This window comes from Melospiza georgiana, unplaced genomic scaffold (assembly GCF_028018845.1).
Source record: "Melospiza georgiana isolate bMelGeo1 unplaced genomic scaffold, bMelGeo1.pri scaffold_29, whole genome shotgun sequence".
NCBI classification, from domain to species: Eukaryota; Metazoa; Chordata; class Aves; order Passeriformes; family Passerellidae; genus Melospiza; species Melospiza georgiana.
In genome coordinates this window covers 3,634,303-3,650,964 of record NW_026652215.1, presented here as the reverse complement: position 1 = coordinate 3,650,964, position 16,662 = coordinate 3,634,303, and the positions used below count along the sequence as shown (strand labels likewise).

General features: G+C 45.2%; 1 protein-coding gene across 1 annotated transcript; it reads right to left on the bottom strand.

The window, feature by feature from the left end:
- Positions 1-15,331: 15,331 nt before the first annotated feature.
- Positions 15,332-15,850, bottom strand: LOC131096436 (olfactory receptor 14J1-like; the record flags this gene model as incomplete). The annotated part of the gene is made up of 1 exon (XM_058044773.1): positions 15,332-15,850. A coding segment is annotated over exon 1 (519 nt), but the record flags the coding sequence as incomplete, so codon positions are not given.
- Between the last annotated feature and the right edge of the window lie 812 nt (positions 15,851-16,662).

Below are 16,662 nucleotides of genomic sequence, written 5' to 3'. Positions count from 1 at the left end.
GGTGATTGCAGCATTCTGTGATTGATATTGACCCAGGGTCTCTCTCCTCAGCAGCTTTGGCCTGCTCACAGAAGCTGTGCCTGGAGCTCTGACCCAGTGTGGACAACCTTGCTCCACATTGCCCAGCCCCATCCTGTCTGTCCTCACTGCCCTGGGCCCTGCTGTGCTTGCAGAGCTGGCTGCACTCAGCCTAAGAGGGGTTTTCACTTTTTGGAGTTTTTTTAAAGCAATCTCAAACTGCTGAGTTTCCCACTGCAAACAGACACACTGCTCAGGTGTGTCCCAGCCCCAGGTGCCACCAAAGGCACTGCAGAGCTGCCCTGGGCCAGCTGTGAGGGTGGATCATCAGCCCAAGCTGCACTGGGCCCCTGCAAGGGGCTGTGGCCATGGGCACTGCACTGACTCCACTGCTGGGATTGGCTGCCACGGCCACCGAGAGAAATGAAACTGTCCTTGGAAACACTGGGGAATGACTGGGACATACTGGGAACACTGGGAACGCTGTGGGAGACACTGAGACATACTGGGAGTGTCACTGGGGAGGACTGGGACAACCTGAGGACACTGGGGGCATTGCAGAGAAAACTGGGGACACTGGAGCATCATGTGGATCACATTGGGAGGAACTGGGAAGGACTGGGAATGAACTCAGGTGTATTGGGACGGACAGGGCTGCACTGGGAGGGACTGGAGGGCCACTGGGGTTGAACTGGGTTCTACTTGGAATTAAATGGGCTTTAGTGGGGTTGAACTGGTCTGTACTGGGAATGGACAGGACTGTCCCTGGAAGGACTGTAGGAGGGTGATTTGGCTGTTCCCGCCTCCGCCACATGCCATTTGCCGAGGCTCCCACCCATCACCGTTCGCAGCCAATCATCACTAGGAATTCGGGCCTAGGGGCGGTGCCCAAAAAGGCGCCATATTTTCTCTTTGCATACAACTCCCATCACACCCCGCAGCCCCATTAAGCCCCAATGGAGCCGGGACTACAACGCCCGTCATGCCCCGCGCTCCACAGTACCCCACCCCGCCCCACCCCCCTTCAGCGTTTCCCAGACCCTCCACGATCCCTCAGTGCCCCCTCATCGCACATTCGGGATCCCCCGAAAGCGCCCCGGACTCCCTGAGTGCTCCCAACCCTTCAGATGCTCGGTACAGCCACTTGTGGAAATTCATCTCCTCTTATTCCCTGCGGCCCCAGATCCCCTCAGAACAGTCCCGCGCCTAAAACTCCTGCCGTGACTCGCGCCCTAAAGACCACGGTTAGAGCTCTCCGAGCTCCCCGCAAGGACTCCTGAATTTTTTAAGTTCCCGTGAGTGTTTCAAGTCGCGGCTCGGACGCAAAAGTGGCCCCCAACAGCCGTCCCGGACCCACAAACATCGTGATGAAGCCACTTCCGGGACTACAGCTCCCATCATGCTCCGCGGCGCAACTCTGGTGCTCTTCCAGCCGGGACTTCATCTCCCATCATGCCCCGCAGCCTCAATAAATTGTATGATACCTGCGCATACAACTCCCATTACCCCCCGCGCCCCAGAGAGCCCCGTCACAGGCCCTCAAGGGCCCGCCTGGACACCGAAGGGCCCCAAATTACCCTCCCTGACCTCCAAGGGCCCCCTGGACCCCCAGTGCTGCCCCGGACCCTGAACTGTCCTTCAGAATCCCTGAATGCCCCTCCAAGTGCCCACTAGGCTTCCCCAAGTGTCCTCCAGACCCTCAAGTTCTGTCTGAATTCCCTCCCCAGACCCAAAACTGCCCCAAATGTGCCCCAGAAATGTCTCCATGGACCCCAAAGTGCCGCCCCTTGACCCTTTTAGAGAAAAAGTTTATAAAAATGGTGCCAAAAGGACTACAAATATTATTAGTTACCATAAAGAGGAAGAAATAAATAGCCAATAAAACTTAATTAATTAAAGAACCGTATTGTGTTTACTTTGAACTAATGGGAAATAATTTTTTTGGTTGCTAAAATAGTATTGATTTTTAAATATAAATATAAAAATTAGGTAGTAAAATATTGATTAATACTATCACAATTAGAATAATATAAATATGATTTTGTTAATAATTTATATTTTATTTAGAAGGAAAAATGCTTAAATTTTTTTCATGTTTTGTGATGTGAGATATGGTGAGGTTTGGGGTGAGGAACATCTTGTCCAAACAGGCTCAGCCCGCAAGGGGCTCATTCTTCTCCCTGCCCAGACCTCCTAAGGAGACATTCAGCATCAAGATCACCTGAGGAATGCTTCTGTCCCCTCTTCTCTGAAATAAAAATAAAAAAATATTTCCTTGACTAAAACCAAAAATCCTGATGTGCACTTTGGAATCTCCCTCCTGAAGAGAACTCCAAACCGACTCCAATCCCTGCACAAGCCCTGGAGACTGGATGACAATGGAAGGGAGACAAAGAGCTCCTGAGGGCTTTCTGTATTTTAATCAGCCCCACGCTGGATTTGGGGCTGGGTCCAGGAGCCTCAGGCACGCAGAGAAGGATGGAGAAGCTGCTCAAGGAGTCAGCAGCAAAACTCCAAGTGCCTTGGAGCATGGCTGGGCCCCAGGGAGGGCAGGGAGTGCCAAGGGCTGCCCAGGGCCTGGTGAGAGCAGATCCTTGAGGGCAGGATTGCAGGGAGCCCAAGGCTCTGAGCAGGGAACTGCAATGCTGAGCAAGGCCTGGCTTGGCTGGGTTTTCTCTCCTTTCAAGAGTCTCTGGGTAGGCACTGCTGGTTTCAGGTCCATGGTCCCTGTACTGCTCTTGGCCTGTTCTGGTTAGGGTGACTGTTGCCTTCTGATGCAAGGCAAGGCGACCTGGTTCTGAGGAAACGGCACGGCGACCCAAACTCTCCAGGGTCACTCGGGCCAAGAACACACGCAGGAACCAGTATGGTGGACGGTCCAAAGGCGTTTATTGTCCTTTCTCGTTGGGTTTTATACTCGGGAAAGTTTTTCTCTACGTCAGGGGGTCTTACCTTACTGTAATTGGTTAGTAAGGAGCAGAAAGTTACTAAATTTAGGGGGACTACATTCTTGGGTGATCCCTTATCACTAGGCGTTAGGGGGAGAGGAATCCTGCTGCTTTCCGTGACATCGCGAGATTTTCCGAGCGCCTGACCCTATCTACCTCAGGTGATGAAGGCAAAAAGCTCTGACCGTGGTTATGTTTTCTTTGGTTAGAGGTGTTATTTTAATTCTTCATTTGCATGGTGGCTTATTGTTCTAGGGGTTTTCATTAGGTCATTCTTTTCTGCTAGGTCTTATGGCATTTTCATATTTGGTTATTATGACATAATCCTCTTCTTTATGGTGTCGGGTGGTTCGCCATCTTAGATGAGTGGGAGTGACAGTACAAGGTTTTAAAATCATGAAATTTGGGGAATTAGAAAGAAACTAGACTTAGTGCGGCCCTGGAAAATGTTTAAAATAGACTCTGAAAATGTTAGAATTTGTGTTTGCCAGATCATGTGAAATTGCACCTGCGTAAGCAGTATATGATAAATGATGTAATTGATAGATGTGATGATTGTTTAGTAATTAAATATAATTATTGTATAATCATACAAAGAATCATGAGAAACTATTTCAGAAATTTAAAGGGGAGCCACGAGGAGCCCATGCTTGGATGAAATCTATGTATACAATAGAACAATATAAGTTTAATAATTAACATGAAAGTTATATAACGATTGAATATAAAAACATGTTCATCCTGAACACATGTCGGAGACAGATTTGTGTTTGTACCCCTGACACCCAGAGCTCTTCAATAAAAGCACCTGCATAGAATCATTGTCGTGATTATGTGCTTCTGAATGCTAACAGAAGCAGTGGGGGGAACACCTGACAGTGAGGAGATTTACATAATTATAAATCCTTTAACTAGCATTGGAACTTGACATAACTATTAAACATTCAACAAACAATCTATAAATAACATTGGAACTTTATATTAACTCCTTTAACAATGAACTTTATATCAACTCCTTTAACAATTGATTCTCTACCATTTCCCCCTCTAATTGTTCGATTGGGCTCAAGCCTGCATCATTTAGCAATTACTTCTTCTTGAAAGTACAATTTTTAATATTGGTTGTAAATTTGCTTGGCATCTTCACGTTCTTGATCATTCATCTTCATGATTACTTTTACTTCTTTTTTATTAAGCTCTTTTGGTATCATTAAACTTGCTTGTACAGCAGATGCTACAACTCGGATTATACAGGGGAGCATGCAAGGTAGGAGGATCAAACTAGCAATTTCACATAAGATGAAAAAGGCTGGTTTTTCCCACCAGTTTCCTTTTAATGACCAGAAATTGTCCCACCTGCTGGTATCGAATGTAGGGGTCCACTCTTGAGTTCCAACATAAGCTAACTTCCAGAGTTCCTTTGAGATATTTCTAATGACTTCACTGCAGTCATCCATTTCTAAGCAGCACTGGGGGAGTTAAATTTTCCATAACTAATAAATAATCTACTGCTAGTCTGATTTGATACACCACAGTTCTAGTCTGGGAGAGTTGGTCATTTATGTGGTCTAAAGCTAGAGAGGCTCAGTTCGATACCATCTCAAGTACTGCCTGTAATCTCAGAATCCGATTTAACCCTGTATAAATTGGGGTCCGGTGTCCCCAGGACCCATCTTGAGCCCAGGTCACCGATCCATGAGTGCAAATTATTTCCTGGGTGTTCCATACTGTGTTTTTCCGTGTCTGTGTTCCTCCAATTTCAATTAAGTTTCTTTTTGCTCAGCTAGATTTGTTCAAATCATCACATACTGGGACCCCTTGGTTCAATCCAGACTCTTTTGGGAGTAAGAAAAATGACAGTTTAATAATTCTGATAGTGCAAGTGCTGCTCCACTCCCTGGGTAATTCAGTGTAAGCCACATTCCCACATATCCAAACCAGGTTTTCTGGAGCTTTCCAGGAAGCATCACTGAGAGTCATTGGAAATTCCCAGTATTTGGATATTTCTCTCACTTCCCAGAATGGGTTTATTCCTTGATTTATTCCTTGATTTGTTCCTTGATTTATTCCTTGATTTATTCCTTTTCCTTCTTGGTAGGGACACACCGTTTCTTTCTTCCCAATGGATTTTCAGTATCTATTCTTTTTAAAATAATAATAATAATAATAATAATAATAATAATAATAATAATAATAATAATAATAATAATAATAATAATAATAATAATAATATATAAAATAATAACATAATATAGAAAATAAATTACAATATCATATATACTATATTTCTAAATATTATATTATATATAATATATTATATTACCATGATAAATAATTTATAATAAATAATATATAACATAATATATAATACATAATATGTAATATGTAATATGTAATATATAATATATAATATATAATATATAATATATAATATATAATATATAATATATAATATATAGTATATAATATATAATATATAATATATAATATATAATATATAATATATAATATATAATATATATTTTATGTTTTATATTTTATATTTTATATTATTTATTATTTGTTGTATTATATTACACTATAAAATATTATATAGCATATAATATATATTACATTCATTATTAATAATTATATATTTTAATTTTATACTATTAATTATTATTTCAATATTATAATAATAGATATTATAATAATATTATAATATACGTTAATATAATATTAATTAATAGATATTATATAAATTATATAATATATTATATTAATTATTGATAATATATTTTATTAATATATATGTGTAATATATAATATTATTTTTTACAATTAAAATAGTCATTGTTTTAATAAGGTAATATTACTTATTATTATTTAATAAATAATATTCTAATAAACAAATAATTTCATTATTTCTAATTTAGTAAATACTACTTCCAGTATATAAATAATAAATAATACTTCCAGTATATAAATAATTAATAATACTTCCAGTGTTTATTGGGTTCTCTAGGAACCTTCCCCGCTACTGGATGTTTTATTTTTAAATATCTCTTACATGACATTTCTCCTACTGGGGTTTTATAAATTTATACATTTTCCCTTTCCTTGATATACACTGCTCTTCTCCAATTATTTTAGACTTTAATTCCCAGCATTCTTTTCCTCTTTGTCCAATAGGTGGTACTTTTTGTCTTGTTTTTGTCCATTTTAAGATTTCTATTGGTCTTAAGCTGATTCCTTTCCCAAGGCCAGACTTTGGCCATTTGTGTATTTCCACAGATCCAGCAATTAGTTAAATGTAACTCTTCCCTGATCTTTTCCACTAAATCTATGAACAAGTTTTTCCCACGAGATGTTTCTAGGTCTTCTTTCTCATTTACTGATGTTGTTACTTCTTTCTCTTTTATTAAGTCTGCTGTGCCTCTTTGACTGGACTTATGTTCCAAGCAAAGCCAAGCATCTCCTATAGGACACTCCCCAGGCAGTCCTTGCTGCTAAGTGGCTATATTTTGTGAAATCCAGTAAGTCTTCCCTTCCCCTAGACAGGTTCCTAACAGAAAGAGGTTGGCACAGTTTCAATTTAAATTTGTATGTACTTGTATTAAAGATCCGGTTTCTTCCCCTCTGTAAAGGAGGTAGTAACATTTAGCACATGGGCTCTTCTGACTTCCCAGCGTGATGTTAACCAGTAAGATCAGTAAGAGCATTCCCAGGAGTCTGGTATGAGGCATTCCCCTAAACTCTACAACTACTGAGCTGCACCCAGTGATTGGAGTGGCTGTTTTTAGGCGGACTGTAGACTCACCCAGCCTTGCCTCCTGGTTATGCTTTTCTCCTACAGAAGAGCTCGTTGGTTTTAGCACAGAGTTTTTATTCTCTCAGTGTCAACACATTTGACTTTTCTTTACTAATTTATTTTTGCCCTGAGGGATGTTCTATAGGAGATTACTTTGTACACTAAGATTGGAGTTAACTGGGGTATTTAAACTTTTTAACACAAAAACATTCATCTAAAAACCTTGAACTCAATGGTCAGATGACTTTAAGAATTATCGGTATCCAAAATTATAGAATAAATACTCCAAACAAATAACGAGGTATTTACTCTTATCTCTAATCCTACAAAATCACAATAGACACCAAAACAAACAAAGGCTCCAACACAAACTAAAAACTGTACATTCATTAATAAACACTAACTAATAATAAATGCAACAGGAAAGTATCTACTTTTCAAACTCTAAAGTATAAATAACATTAACTGCAATTTTTAACAGTTCTTAACAAGTTTTGATTATTTAAACAGTTCTTAACAAGTTTTTGACTATAAACACTCTAATAGTCTTTAGGTCTCCTCTGGAGGGTTAGCTTTAGATTGTCTGAGTGATTAGTCAAATCCTTTGATTAGAAGACTTAGTAGGGGATGTGGCTGGTTTTGACTCTTCAGTGGGAGGTGGTACAGGTCCTTTAGTCTGGGTTATATGTGTCCACCCCCTCTCTTGGGTCTGTATGGCTGTATTGGTGGTGAGTAGGACCTGAAAAGGGCTTTCAAACTTAGAGGTTAAAGGTGCAGAGTTCCATGATTTAACTAACACCCAGTCCCCTGGATTGATGTTATGTCCCTTAGTGTCGAAGGGAGAGGTTTGAGGGAGAAAACCCTTTTTCCTCAGATCTTTGAACTCCTTCCTATGGCCTTTACCTATTTTTGGGAGGCTGTCTCTCCTTCTGGATAAATTCCCGTGCTATACGGGGTTGTCAAGAAGGGGAGTCCTAACATCATTTCATAAGGTGAGACTCTTATGCCTGTTTGAGGCCTTGTTCTAAATTGTAACAGTGCTAAGGGTAGACATTTAAGCCAATTCATCTGGGTTTCTGTAACTAAATAAGTTAACACGTTTTTGATGGTTTTATTCATTCTTTCTGCTCCTCTGGAGCTCCGGGGATGCCAATGGGCTGTGCAACCTCTATTTCATTCCCAGGGCTTCAAAAACTTGTTGTAAGACTTGGGCAGCAAATTGTGGACCTCGGTCAGAATCGACATTATTTATCAACCCATATTGGGGAATGATGTTTTCTAGGATTGCTTTTGTGGCTGCTTTGGCTGTCTCTGCTTTGGTCAGGAACGCCTCTACCCAATGGGTGAGGTGATCCACAGTCACTAATAAGTTTCTGTGTCCCTGGACAGGGGACATTTCTGTGAAGTCTACCTGCACGCTTTGGAACGGCCGCAAGGACAACTCTCTTCCCCCAGATCAGACAGTACTCTTCTCATTAATTTCTGATTAATTTGTTGGGAAGTTAAACATCCCTTGGTAACTGCCTTTGCTATGTTACGTACTCCCATGCACATTTGATCCCTTGGAAAGGGGTCACATAATCCTTGTATTCCCCAATGGGTCAACTCGTGTAACTCCGTCATCACCTTTCCGGCTAGAACTTTATTTAAAATTTGCCGTCCATCAGGGGTCCACCATTCTCCATTTTCTTTTTGCTGTCCTCTCATCTTTTCTAACTCTCTTAATTCGTTCTCGTCAAAGATGGGTCTTTCCTCTTTTCTTTCTCTACTAGGTGTTCCCTCTATCTTAAGAATTTTAATTGGTCTACCTTGGTCCAAGGCTACTTCTTTTGCTACTTGATCAGCTAAATGATTTCCCTTTATTTCAAGGGTGTCCCCTTTTTGATGTCCTTCTATGTGACCTTTGGCTATCTCTATTGGTTTCCTTAGGAACTCTAGTACTAATTTTCTTATCTCTTAATGTATTAAATTTTTGCCTTTAGAATTTATGTACTCCCATTCTTCCCATATTTTTCCAAATGTATGGACAATGCTGAATGCGTACTGGGAATCGGTATAGATTGTTCCTTTATCTTTTTCTAGTAAATCTAGCCCTCTCTTCAGGGCACAGATTTCACAGCACCGGGCACACCAATTTGAGGGTAGCTTTCCCATTTCCTCAACTTGCATGTTCTGCCCATTTATGATTGAACACCCTGAGACCTGTTTACTGGCTACCATTTGTGATGATCCACCTGTAAATAAAATTCTCCCATATGGGAAGGGCTCATCTTCTAAATCTTCTCTCACTTTAGTCTGCATTTCAATAATTTCTAAACAATCATGATCCAGGTCTGTTTACAGCTCTCCCATGAGGAACTGGGCTGGATTTAAACATTTTGAAGTGACTAATTCGAGGCCCTTGGTACTTATTAGGATGACTTCATGGTTTAGTATTTGGGCATCGGTTAGCCACTGAGGGGCCTTGTGACTTAAAACATCTTTCACATTGTGTGGGGTATGAACCCGGATCTTCCCCTTTCAGGTTAGTTTCTGTGTGTCTTCTGTTGGGGTGGCTGTTGCCTCTATCACTTGCACACAGGCTGGCCACCCTCTGGCTACTGGATCTGGTAACTTGGAGAGAGATGCGACCGCTTCCTGAATCCTCCCCAGTCCTGTGTAAGGACTCCACAAGCTGTACCCTCTTCCCTGTTTACCAATAGGTCAAAGTTCTTTATAAGGTCTGGTAGGCTCAGTACAGGGGTAGAAGACAATTTAGTTTTCAGATTCCGAAGCTGTTCCTCGTCATTTGAGGTCCAGGTTGCAGGCTCTGATTCATTCAATTTGTCATATGGAAATTTAACACTTTTACTATATTGATCAAGCCATAATCTGCAATACCCAAACAAACCTAGTAATTTTCTAACGTCTCTTTTGGTCTTTGGGGCAGGGATGGACGGAATTCCCAAAATTCTCTTAGGGCTTGACCTTTTATACCCTTGGCCCATTATATGTCCTAGATATGTTACTTCTTGTTCCACAAATTGCAGTTTATTTTGTGATACTTTTAGGCCTTTTTTGCCCTAAGAAATTTAGATTCTAGTATGTTAGAACTTCTAACTTTGTCTTGTTCTCACCTAGATACAAGTAAATAATCAATATATTGTAAAATAGGCACCCCATTCTCAGGTTTAAAGTGTTCTAGGACTTCTTCTAAAGCTTGCCAAAGAGGTGGGGGGTTCTTTAAACCCCTAGGGAAAATGTGTCCACCTTCGTTGCTGTTTTCTTTTCTTTTAAATGTCCTCCCATTCAAAGGCAAACCAGTTCTGGCACTCTTCAGCCAGGGGACATGCCCAGAAGTCATCCTTTAAATCCATGACAGAGACCCATGGATGCTCCTCAGGTACTTGGCTTCAAACGATGTATACGGGTTTTGTACTACCGGGTGCCTCGCAACCATTCTTTTATTAACTTCTCTTGAATCTTGTAGTAATTGATACCTTCCATCAGCTTTTCTCAATGCTAGTATGGGAGTATTATGTGGAGACATGCATGGTGCTAGAATCCTTCCTTTAATAGCTGGTCAGTTACTGGGGCTGGTCCTTGCTTTCCCTCTGGGGAAATTGGATACTGCCTTACCCGAATGGGGGAGATGTCTTTCTGCAGCTCCACTTCTACTGGTGAACTATTCAAACAACCAATTTTCCCTCCTCTGCCCACACATTTGGGTTGATTTCATCTATGTCTCCCTTTGTTAAGACCATTACTTGTACTACCATTTTTCCTTCTTTTGGCATTACTCCAGTTCTCAATTTGATTTGTAAATCATGTCCTAATAAATAACAACCTAACTTGGGGATGTAAATGAAATTAGCTCAACACTCTCTTGAATTTCCTCTAATTTCTACATCCTCTATAATCTGGGCCTCCAATGGTTCTCCTTTGGCCCCTTGTACTTTGCAGACCTTTTTACCAACTGTGATTCCTGTTGATATTTTAGTCACACATGACTTATCTGCTCCGGTATCAACTAAAACTTCAAATTCATCATTCTGGGGACCAATCTCGAAATTTACAAAGGGCTTTTCTGGATGGTTCATTAAATTCCCCAGGGCATAGAACCCTTGACACCCCTATTCTGCATACTTCTCGTCTCTTCTTAAGATGTTCTCTAGAGCTTCTTGCTCCCAGGCTATGGCTTCATCTAATTGGCATTTCTTACAATTTCTCTTTAGGTGTCCTTTCTCTCCACAGTAATAACAATATTTGTCACTGGGTAGAGCCCTAGTCCCTTTTGGTCCAATGAAACCTTTGTCTCTTCTAAGTGGTTCTACTGGCCCATCCTTGTTGGCTCCTCCACTTTCTCTGACTATGGCTACCATAATTTTAGCTTTTGTTTTTTTCTTTTTTTCTTCTCTTCTCAGATATACTCTTATGGCTTCTCTCAGCAGTTCATTATACTTTTTTCCTGCCAGTCCTCTATTCTTTCTAACTTTCATGTGATAGCATGCCAGGATTTACTTATAAATTGTACCTTGAGAAGGACTTGACCTTCTGGGCTGTCTGGGTCAACACCAGAGTAAATCTGGAAGTTTTGCTTTAGCCTATTAAGCCATGGTGCTGGGGTCTTGTCTTTTTCCTGGGTGCTGTCAGACGCTAACCTGGTATTACTCCCTCTAGGGACTGATTCTTTTATCCCTCTGGTCATCAGGGACCTGTGATCTCTCATATTCCTTCTCGCCTCTTCTTGATTAGGGTCCCAGTCAGGCTCCACTGAAGGCATTTTTTGTTACCTTGGGGCCCGGGTTGGTTTTCTCGCTCACAAATTTTTATTCCTGTATTTCTTATTATTCGAGTCTCTTCTGGGGAAAATAGGATGTTTAAGATGTACAATTCTCCTCTTGTCTAAATATTAGGGGCTAAAAATGGATCAATTTGATTTGCTATTCCTACTGGGTCTTCCACTAAATTTCCCAATTCTTTCTTAAAGTTTCCAACTTCGGACGCAGTCAAAGGAGCGTTTACAAATCCAATCTCACTGGCCACCCCACCCATGGGAACTTCTCTGAGGGGGAACAATTTTTTCACTTCAGCCACTTTGGTCTGAGTGGTAAAACATCATCTGTGGAGGCTGACTGGGTAACTTCACTCTTGGGCATGAGATTCTGAGATGTTTGCCTTCTCATATGTGGTGGGGGAGGCAGAGCAGGAACTTGCTGGTGAATAAGGGGTGCATGAGATGGCAGAGGTAAGGGAACAGTAGTGAAGGGTAAAGAGAGTAAGGAGAGGGTAGAGGGGAAGGTGGTAGAGGTATAACTGGGTTAGGAGGTGGTAAAGGAATGACAGCTGGGAGAGGAGGAGGAATTGGGTCCACAGCAAGAGGAATTGGAGGAAGGATTTGAGGTACTGCAAGGGTAGGAGGAGGTAGGTGGTAAAGGGGGTCCCAGTTTTTGTTAGACTTCCCAGCCTCTTCTTCTTCTTTTACTTTCCTAGCTTGCTTTCTTTCTTTTAATTGATAGACTCTTGTATTTTCCTCCTCTGAGGCATACTTCAGCCCAAAAGGTGACTTTGTGTCCGTGATGGGCCTTTTGCAGGAACTTGGGGAAAAAAAGAAAGGTGCATCACCTTTGGACAGAGAGGCAGGTAACTCAGGAAATGTGTAAGGATGTTGTTAGGTCATGCAGAAAGAAAGTTAGAGAGGTGAAAGCTTAAGGCTTCCCCAGGCCATTTCTCTGGAGGAGAATAAGAATGTTTCTATAAATACATTAATGGCAAAACGAGGTACAAGGACAATCTCCATTCATTATTGGGGGAGATATGGTTACCAAATATGAGGGAAAGGCTGAGGCACTTAACCCCTTCTGTGCCTCAATTTCCAAAAACAAGTCAAGTTGCCCTTGGGACAAGTGTTCTCCTGAGCTGGTGGAATGGCACAGGGAGCAGAACAGCCCCCTGTAATCCAGAAGGAAGCAGCTGGGGACCTGTTGAGCCACTCACATGCTCACAGGTGGCTCTGGGAGCAGATGGGATCCATCGCAGGGGGATGAGGGAGCTGTGGATGAGCTCCCCAAGCTGCTCTCCATCATTTACCATCAGTGCTGGCTCAGCAGGAAGGTCCCAGAGCACTGGAGGTGCCAATGTGAGCCCATCCCCAAGAAAGGCTGGAAGGAGGACCTGGGGAACTCCAGGCGTGTCAGCCTGGCCTGGGTGCCCGGCAAGGTTTTGGAACAGATCACCTTGAGTGCCATGACAGGGCACCCACAGGATGGCCGAGGGGTCAGAGCCAGCCAGTGTGGATTTCAATGTCTGCATTGATGATCTGCATGAGCAAATCTGCAGATGACACCAAGGTGGGTGTGAGTGTTGATCTGCTGGAGGGTAGGAGGGCTCTGCAGAGGGCCCTGGACAGGCTGCATCCAGGGCACAAATCCAACAAGGTGAGGTTGAACAAGACCAAGTCCCAGGTACTGCACTTTGGCCACAACAACCCCTGCAGTGCTACAGGCTGGGGACAGAGTGGCTGGAGAGCAGCCAGGAAGAAAGGGGTCTGGGGGCTCTGATGGACAGCAGGCTGGACATGAGGCAGCAGTGTGCCCAGGTGGGCAAGAAGGCCAATGGCTCCTGGCCTGGATCAGGAATGGTGTGGCCAGAGGAGCAGGGCAGGGATTCTTCCCCTGCGCTCAGCACTGCTTGGGCAGCACCTCGAGTGCTGTGTCCAGTTGTGGCCCCCCAGTTTAGGAAGGACATGGAGAGGCTGGAGCGTGTCCAGAGAAGGGCAACAAGGCTGGGGAGGGGCCTGCAGCAGAAGTGCTGTGAGGAGTGGCTGAGGGAGCTGGGGTTGTTTGTCCTGGAGAAGAGGAAGCTCAGGGTAGACAAGGCGGTGCCAGGGCACAGGTTGGACTGTATGATCTCCAAGGCCTTATCCGGCCTTGCTGACTCTGGGGTTCTCTGAAACCACCCTTGGAGCAGTTGCAGGATGAGTCCTGGGCCTCCTCTTCAGCAGCTCCAGCAGCCCAGGTCCCTCAGCTTCTCCTGACAGCCCCAAAGCCCATCCTGTCAGTCCTGCAGAGCCTCTGCAGCTCCTCCTCATTGCCCAGAACAGGGAGCCCCAGAGCCAGACACAGCAGCCCAGATGTGCCCCCCTGGCCTGGGGTGCCGCTGGCAAGGGAGCAGCACCAGGCACTGCAGGAGCCTGCAGACAATTCCTGCAGCACTTGTAGGATGATTCTGCTGCCCAAGGGACGTTCCCATGGTGCCAAGTCAGGAACTGCAATGGGGAGTGGGGCCAGAGAGGAAATGGCAAACAGGGATTGGCTGTTTGCAGGGGAGGGGATAGGGATGGGCAAGAGGAAGAAATTTGTACAAGGAAAGAGTACAGAAAGCAAAGGTGAAGTAAGGGAAATGGTCAGGGCACTTTGGGGGTGGATGCCAGGCAGCCCTGGCTCTGAGCAACAGCATCTGCAGTGGCACAGGAAACTCCCAGCTGATGGGAACAAACTTTCTGGCTGACTGCAGAGGCCAGGACAAAGCTGAGTGGTTTCCCTGGTGTCCCCCAGCCCTTGCTGGACCCAGGGGCTGATGGCATTTGTGCTCCCTCAGCTTCATGTCCCCACACCAACAGCATGGGGGTGCTCCCCCTGCTGTGTGCAATGCAAACAGGGGCTCCTGAGCCAGTCCTGCTGTGTCTGTGCCTGCAAGGATGGGGCACCTGTGTGAGCTGGGGGAGAGGCCAGGGCTGCAGAGGGGGGATGTTGTTGGCAGCTCCATCAGGACGCCCTGGGACGCTGCCCTGGGCTGTGCAGCACACTGGGGATGGATCAGCCCCTGCTCTGCTGCTCCTTCCCGTCTGCCCCAGGGCCCTTGCAGAGCCCCAGCCATGCTGTTTGCCCCCAGCCTGCCCACGGCCAGCCTGGGGCTGCTCACAGGGCTTTTCTGTGCTGAGCATTGGCCTGGGTGTGTTCTTGAGAGAGCCTGGGCAAGCAGCCTGGAGCCCCCAGGCCCTGGCCTGAGGCGTCAGCGCTGCCCCAGCAGTGCCCATGGCCTGTCCCTGCTGCAGCCCCGGCACTGCCACCCCCAGGGCTGTGCCCGGCCCAGAGACCACTCAGGCCCTGCAGCAACACCAGGGCCACCAGGGCAGTGGGGCAGGGCCACGGTAGCAGCACTGGCAACACCAAGTGCTGCTGCTGCTGCTGGGCACAGCTGCTGTGCCAGCACTGGTCTGCCCCAGCTCTCCACACAGACATTGCTGCTGCAGCTCCAGAGAAGGCAACAAAAAGGCATCTCTGCAGAAAACTTGGCTGGGAGATCCTTTAGTGCGTTTAGAGGTAGCAAGGGCATAGCCCCTCATTGAGACAGTCTGTGACCATAGGGATGGTAGCGAGAAACAAAATGGGAAATGGCATAAAAAGTGACATTTCTTGTGGACAAGATTAAAAAAGTAAATAAAAGAAAAAACCCACAACCAAATGAACAAAAAGTATCAAAAAATACTTTTATTAGAAATGATTGGCAGAAATAGGCCAGCTCTTTAATATTTCCAAAACCATCCAGTCAGCAGTCTCCTCACTGCAGCCTTGAGCTCCTGGTTCCTCAGGCTGTAGATGAGGGGGTTCAGGGCTGGAGGCACCACCGAGTACAGAACTGACAGGGCCAGATCCAGGGATGGGGACGACATGGAGGGGGGCTTCAGGTAGGCAAAAAACCCAGTGCTGAGAAACAGGGAGACCACGGCCAGGTGAGGGAGGCAGGTGGAAAAGGCTTTGTGCCGTCCCTGCTCAGAGGGGATCCTCAGCACGGCCCTGAAGATCTGCACATAGGAGAAAACAATGAACACAAAACAACCAAATAGTAAAGAAATGGAAAACACAATGAGCCCAAATTCCCTGAGGTAGGATTTGGAGCAGGAGAGCTTGAGGATCTGGGGGATTTCACAGAAGAACTGGCCCAGGGCATTGCCATGGCACAGGGGCAGGGAAAATGTATTGGCTGTGTGTATCAGTGAATAGAGGAAGGCACTGGCCCAGGCAGCTGCTGCCATGTGGGCACAAGCTCTGCTGCCCAGGAGGGTCCCGTAGTGCAGGGGTTTGCAGATGGACACGTAGCGGTCGTAGCACATGATGGTCAAGAGGCAAAACTCTGCTGAGATGAAGAACATAATTGAAAATATTTGGGCAGCACATCCAGTGTAGGAGATGTTCCTGGTGTCCCAGAGGGAATTGTGCATGGCTTTGGGGACAGTGGTGCAGATCATGCCCAGGTCGCTGAGGGCCAGGTTGAGCAGGAAGAAGAACATGGGCGTGTGCAGGTGGTGGCCGCAGGCTACGGCGCTGATGATGAGGCCGTTGGCCAGGAGGGCAGCCAGGGAGATGCCCAGCAAGAGGCAGAAGTGCAGGAGCTGCAGCTGCCACGTGTCTGCCAATGCCAGCAGGAGGAAGTGCCTGATGGAGCTACTGTTGGACATTTGCTGTGCCTCAGGAAATGGGACTCTGTAAAAAGTAATAACGCAAAAGTTATGTTTGTGGAGAATTTCAAATATCCCAGCACAGCCTGGGGGAACTTCCCCCCCACTGCCTGCCCAGGGCGCTGCTGCCTGGAGCTGTCCCTGCCAGCAGCTGCTTCCCTGTGCCCAGGGCTGGGCCCTGCCAGTGCTGCCAGAGCCCATCCCAGCCCTGGGGGCTCAGCTCTGCCCTGCAGAACCCTCCCAGCTCTTGCACTGCCCAGGGGCAGCTCTGGCTCTGCAGGCTCTGATGGCAACATAATATCAACCCTGAGGACGCTGGAGAAGGAACACTGATGCTGCCTGTGAGGGGGCCTCTGCTGATCTCTGTAACAGCCCAGTTTATTCACATCTGAGAGAATTTTTTTGTTTATTTTTCTCAGCCTTAACAGAGAGATGAATATCTGTGGGCAGTTTCCCACCCAGGCAAC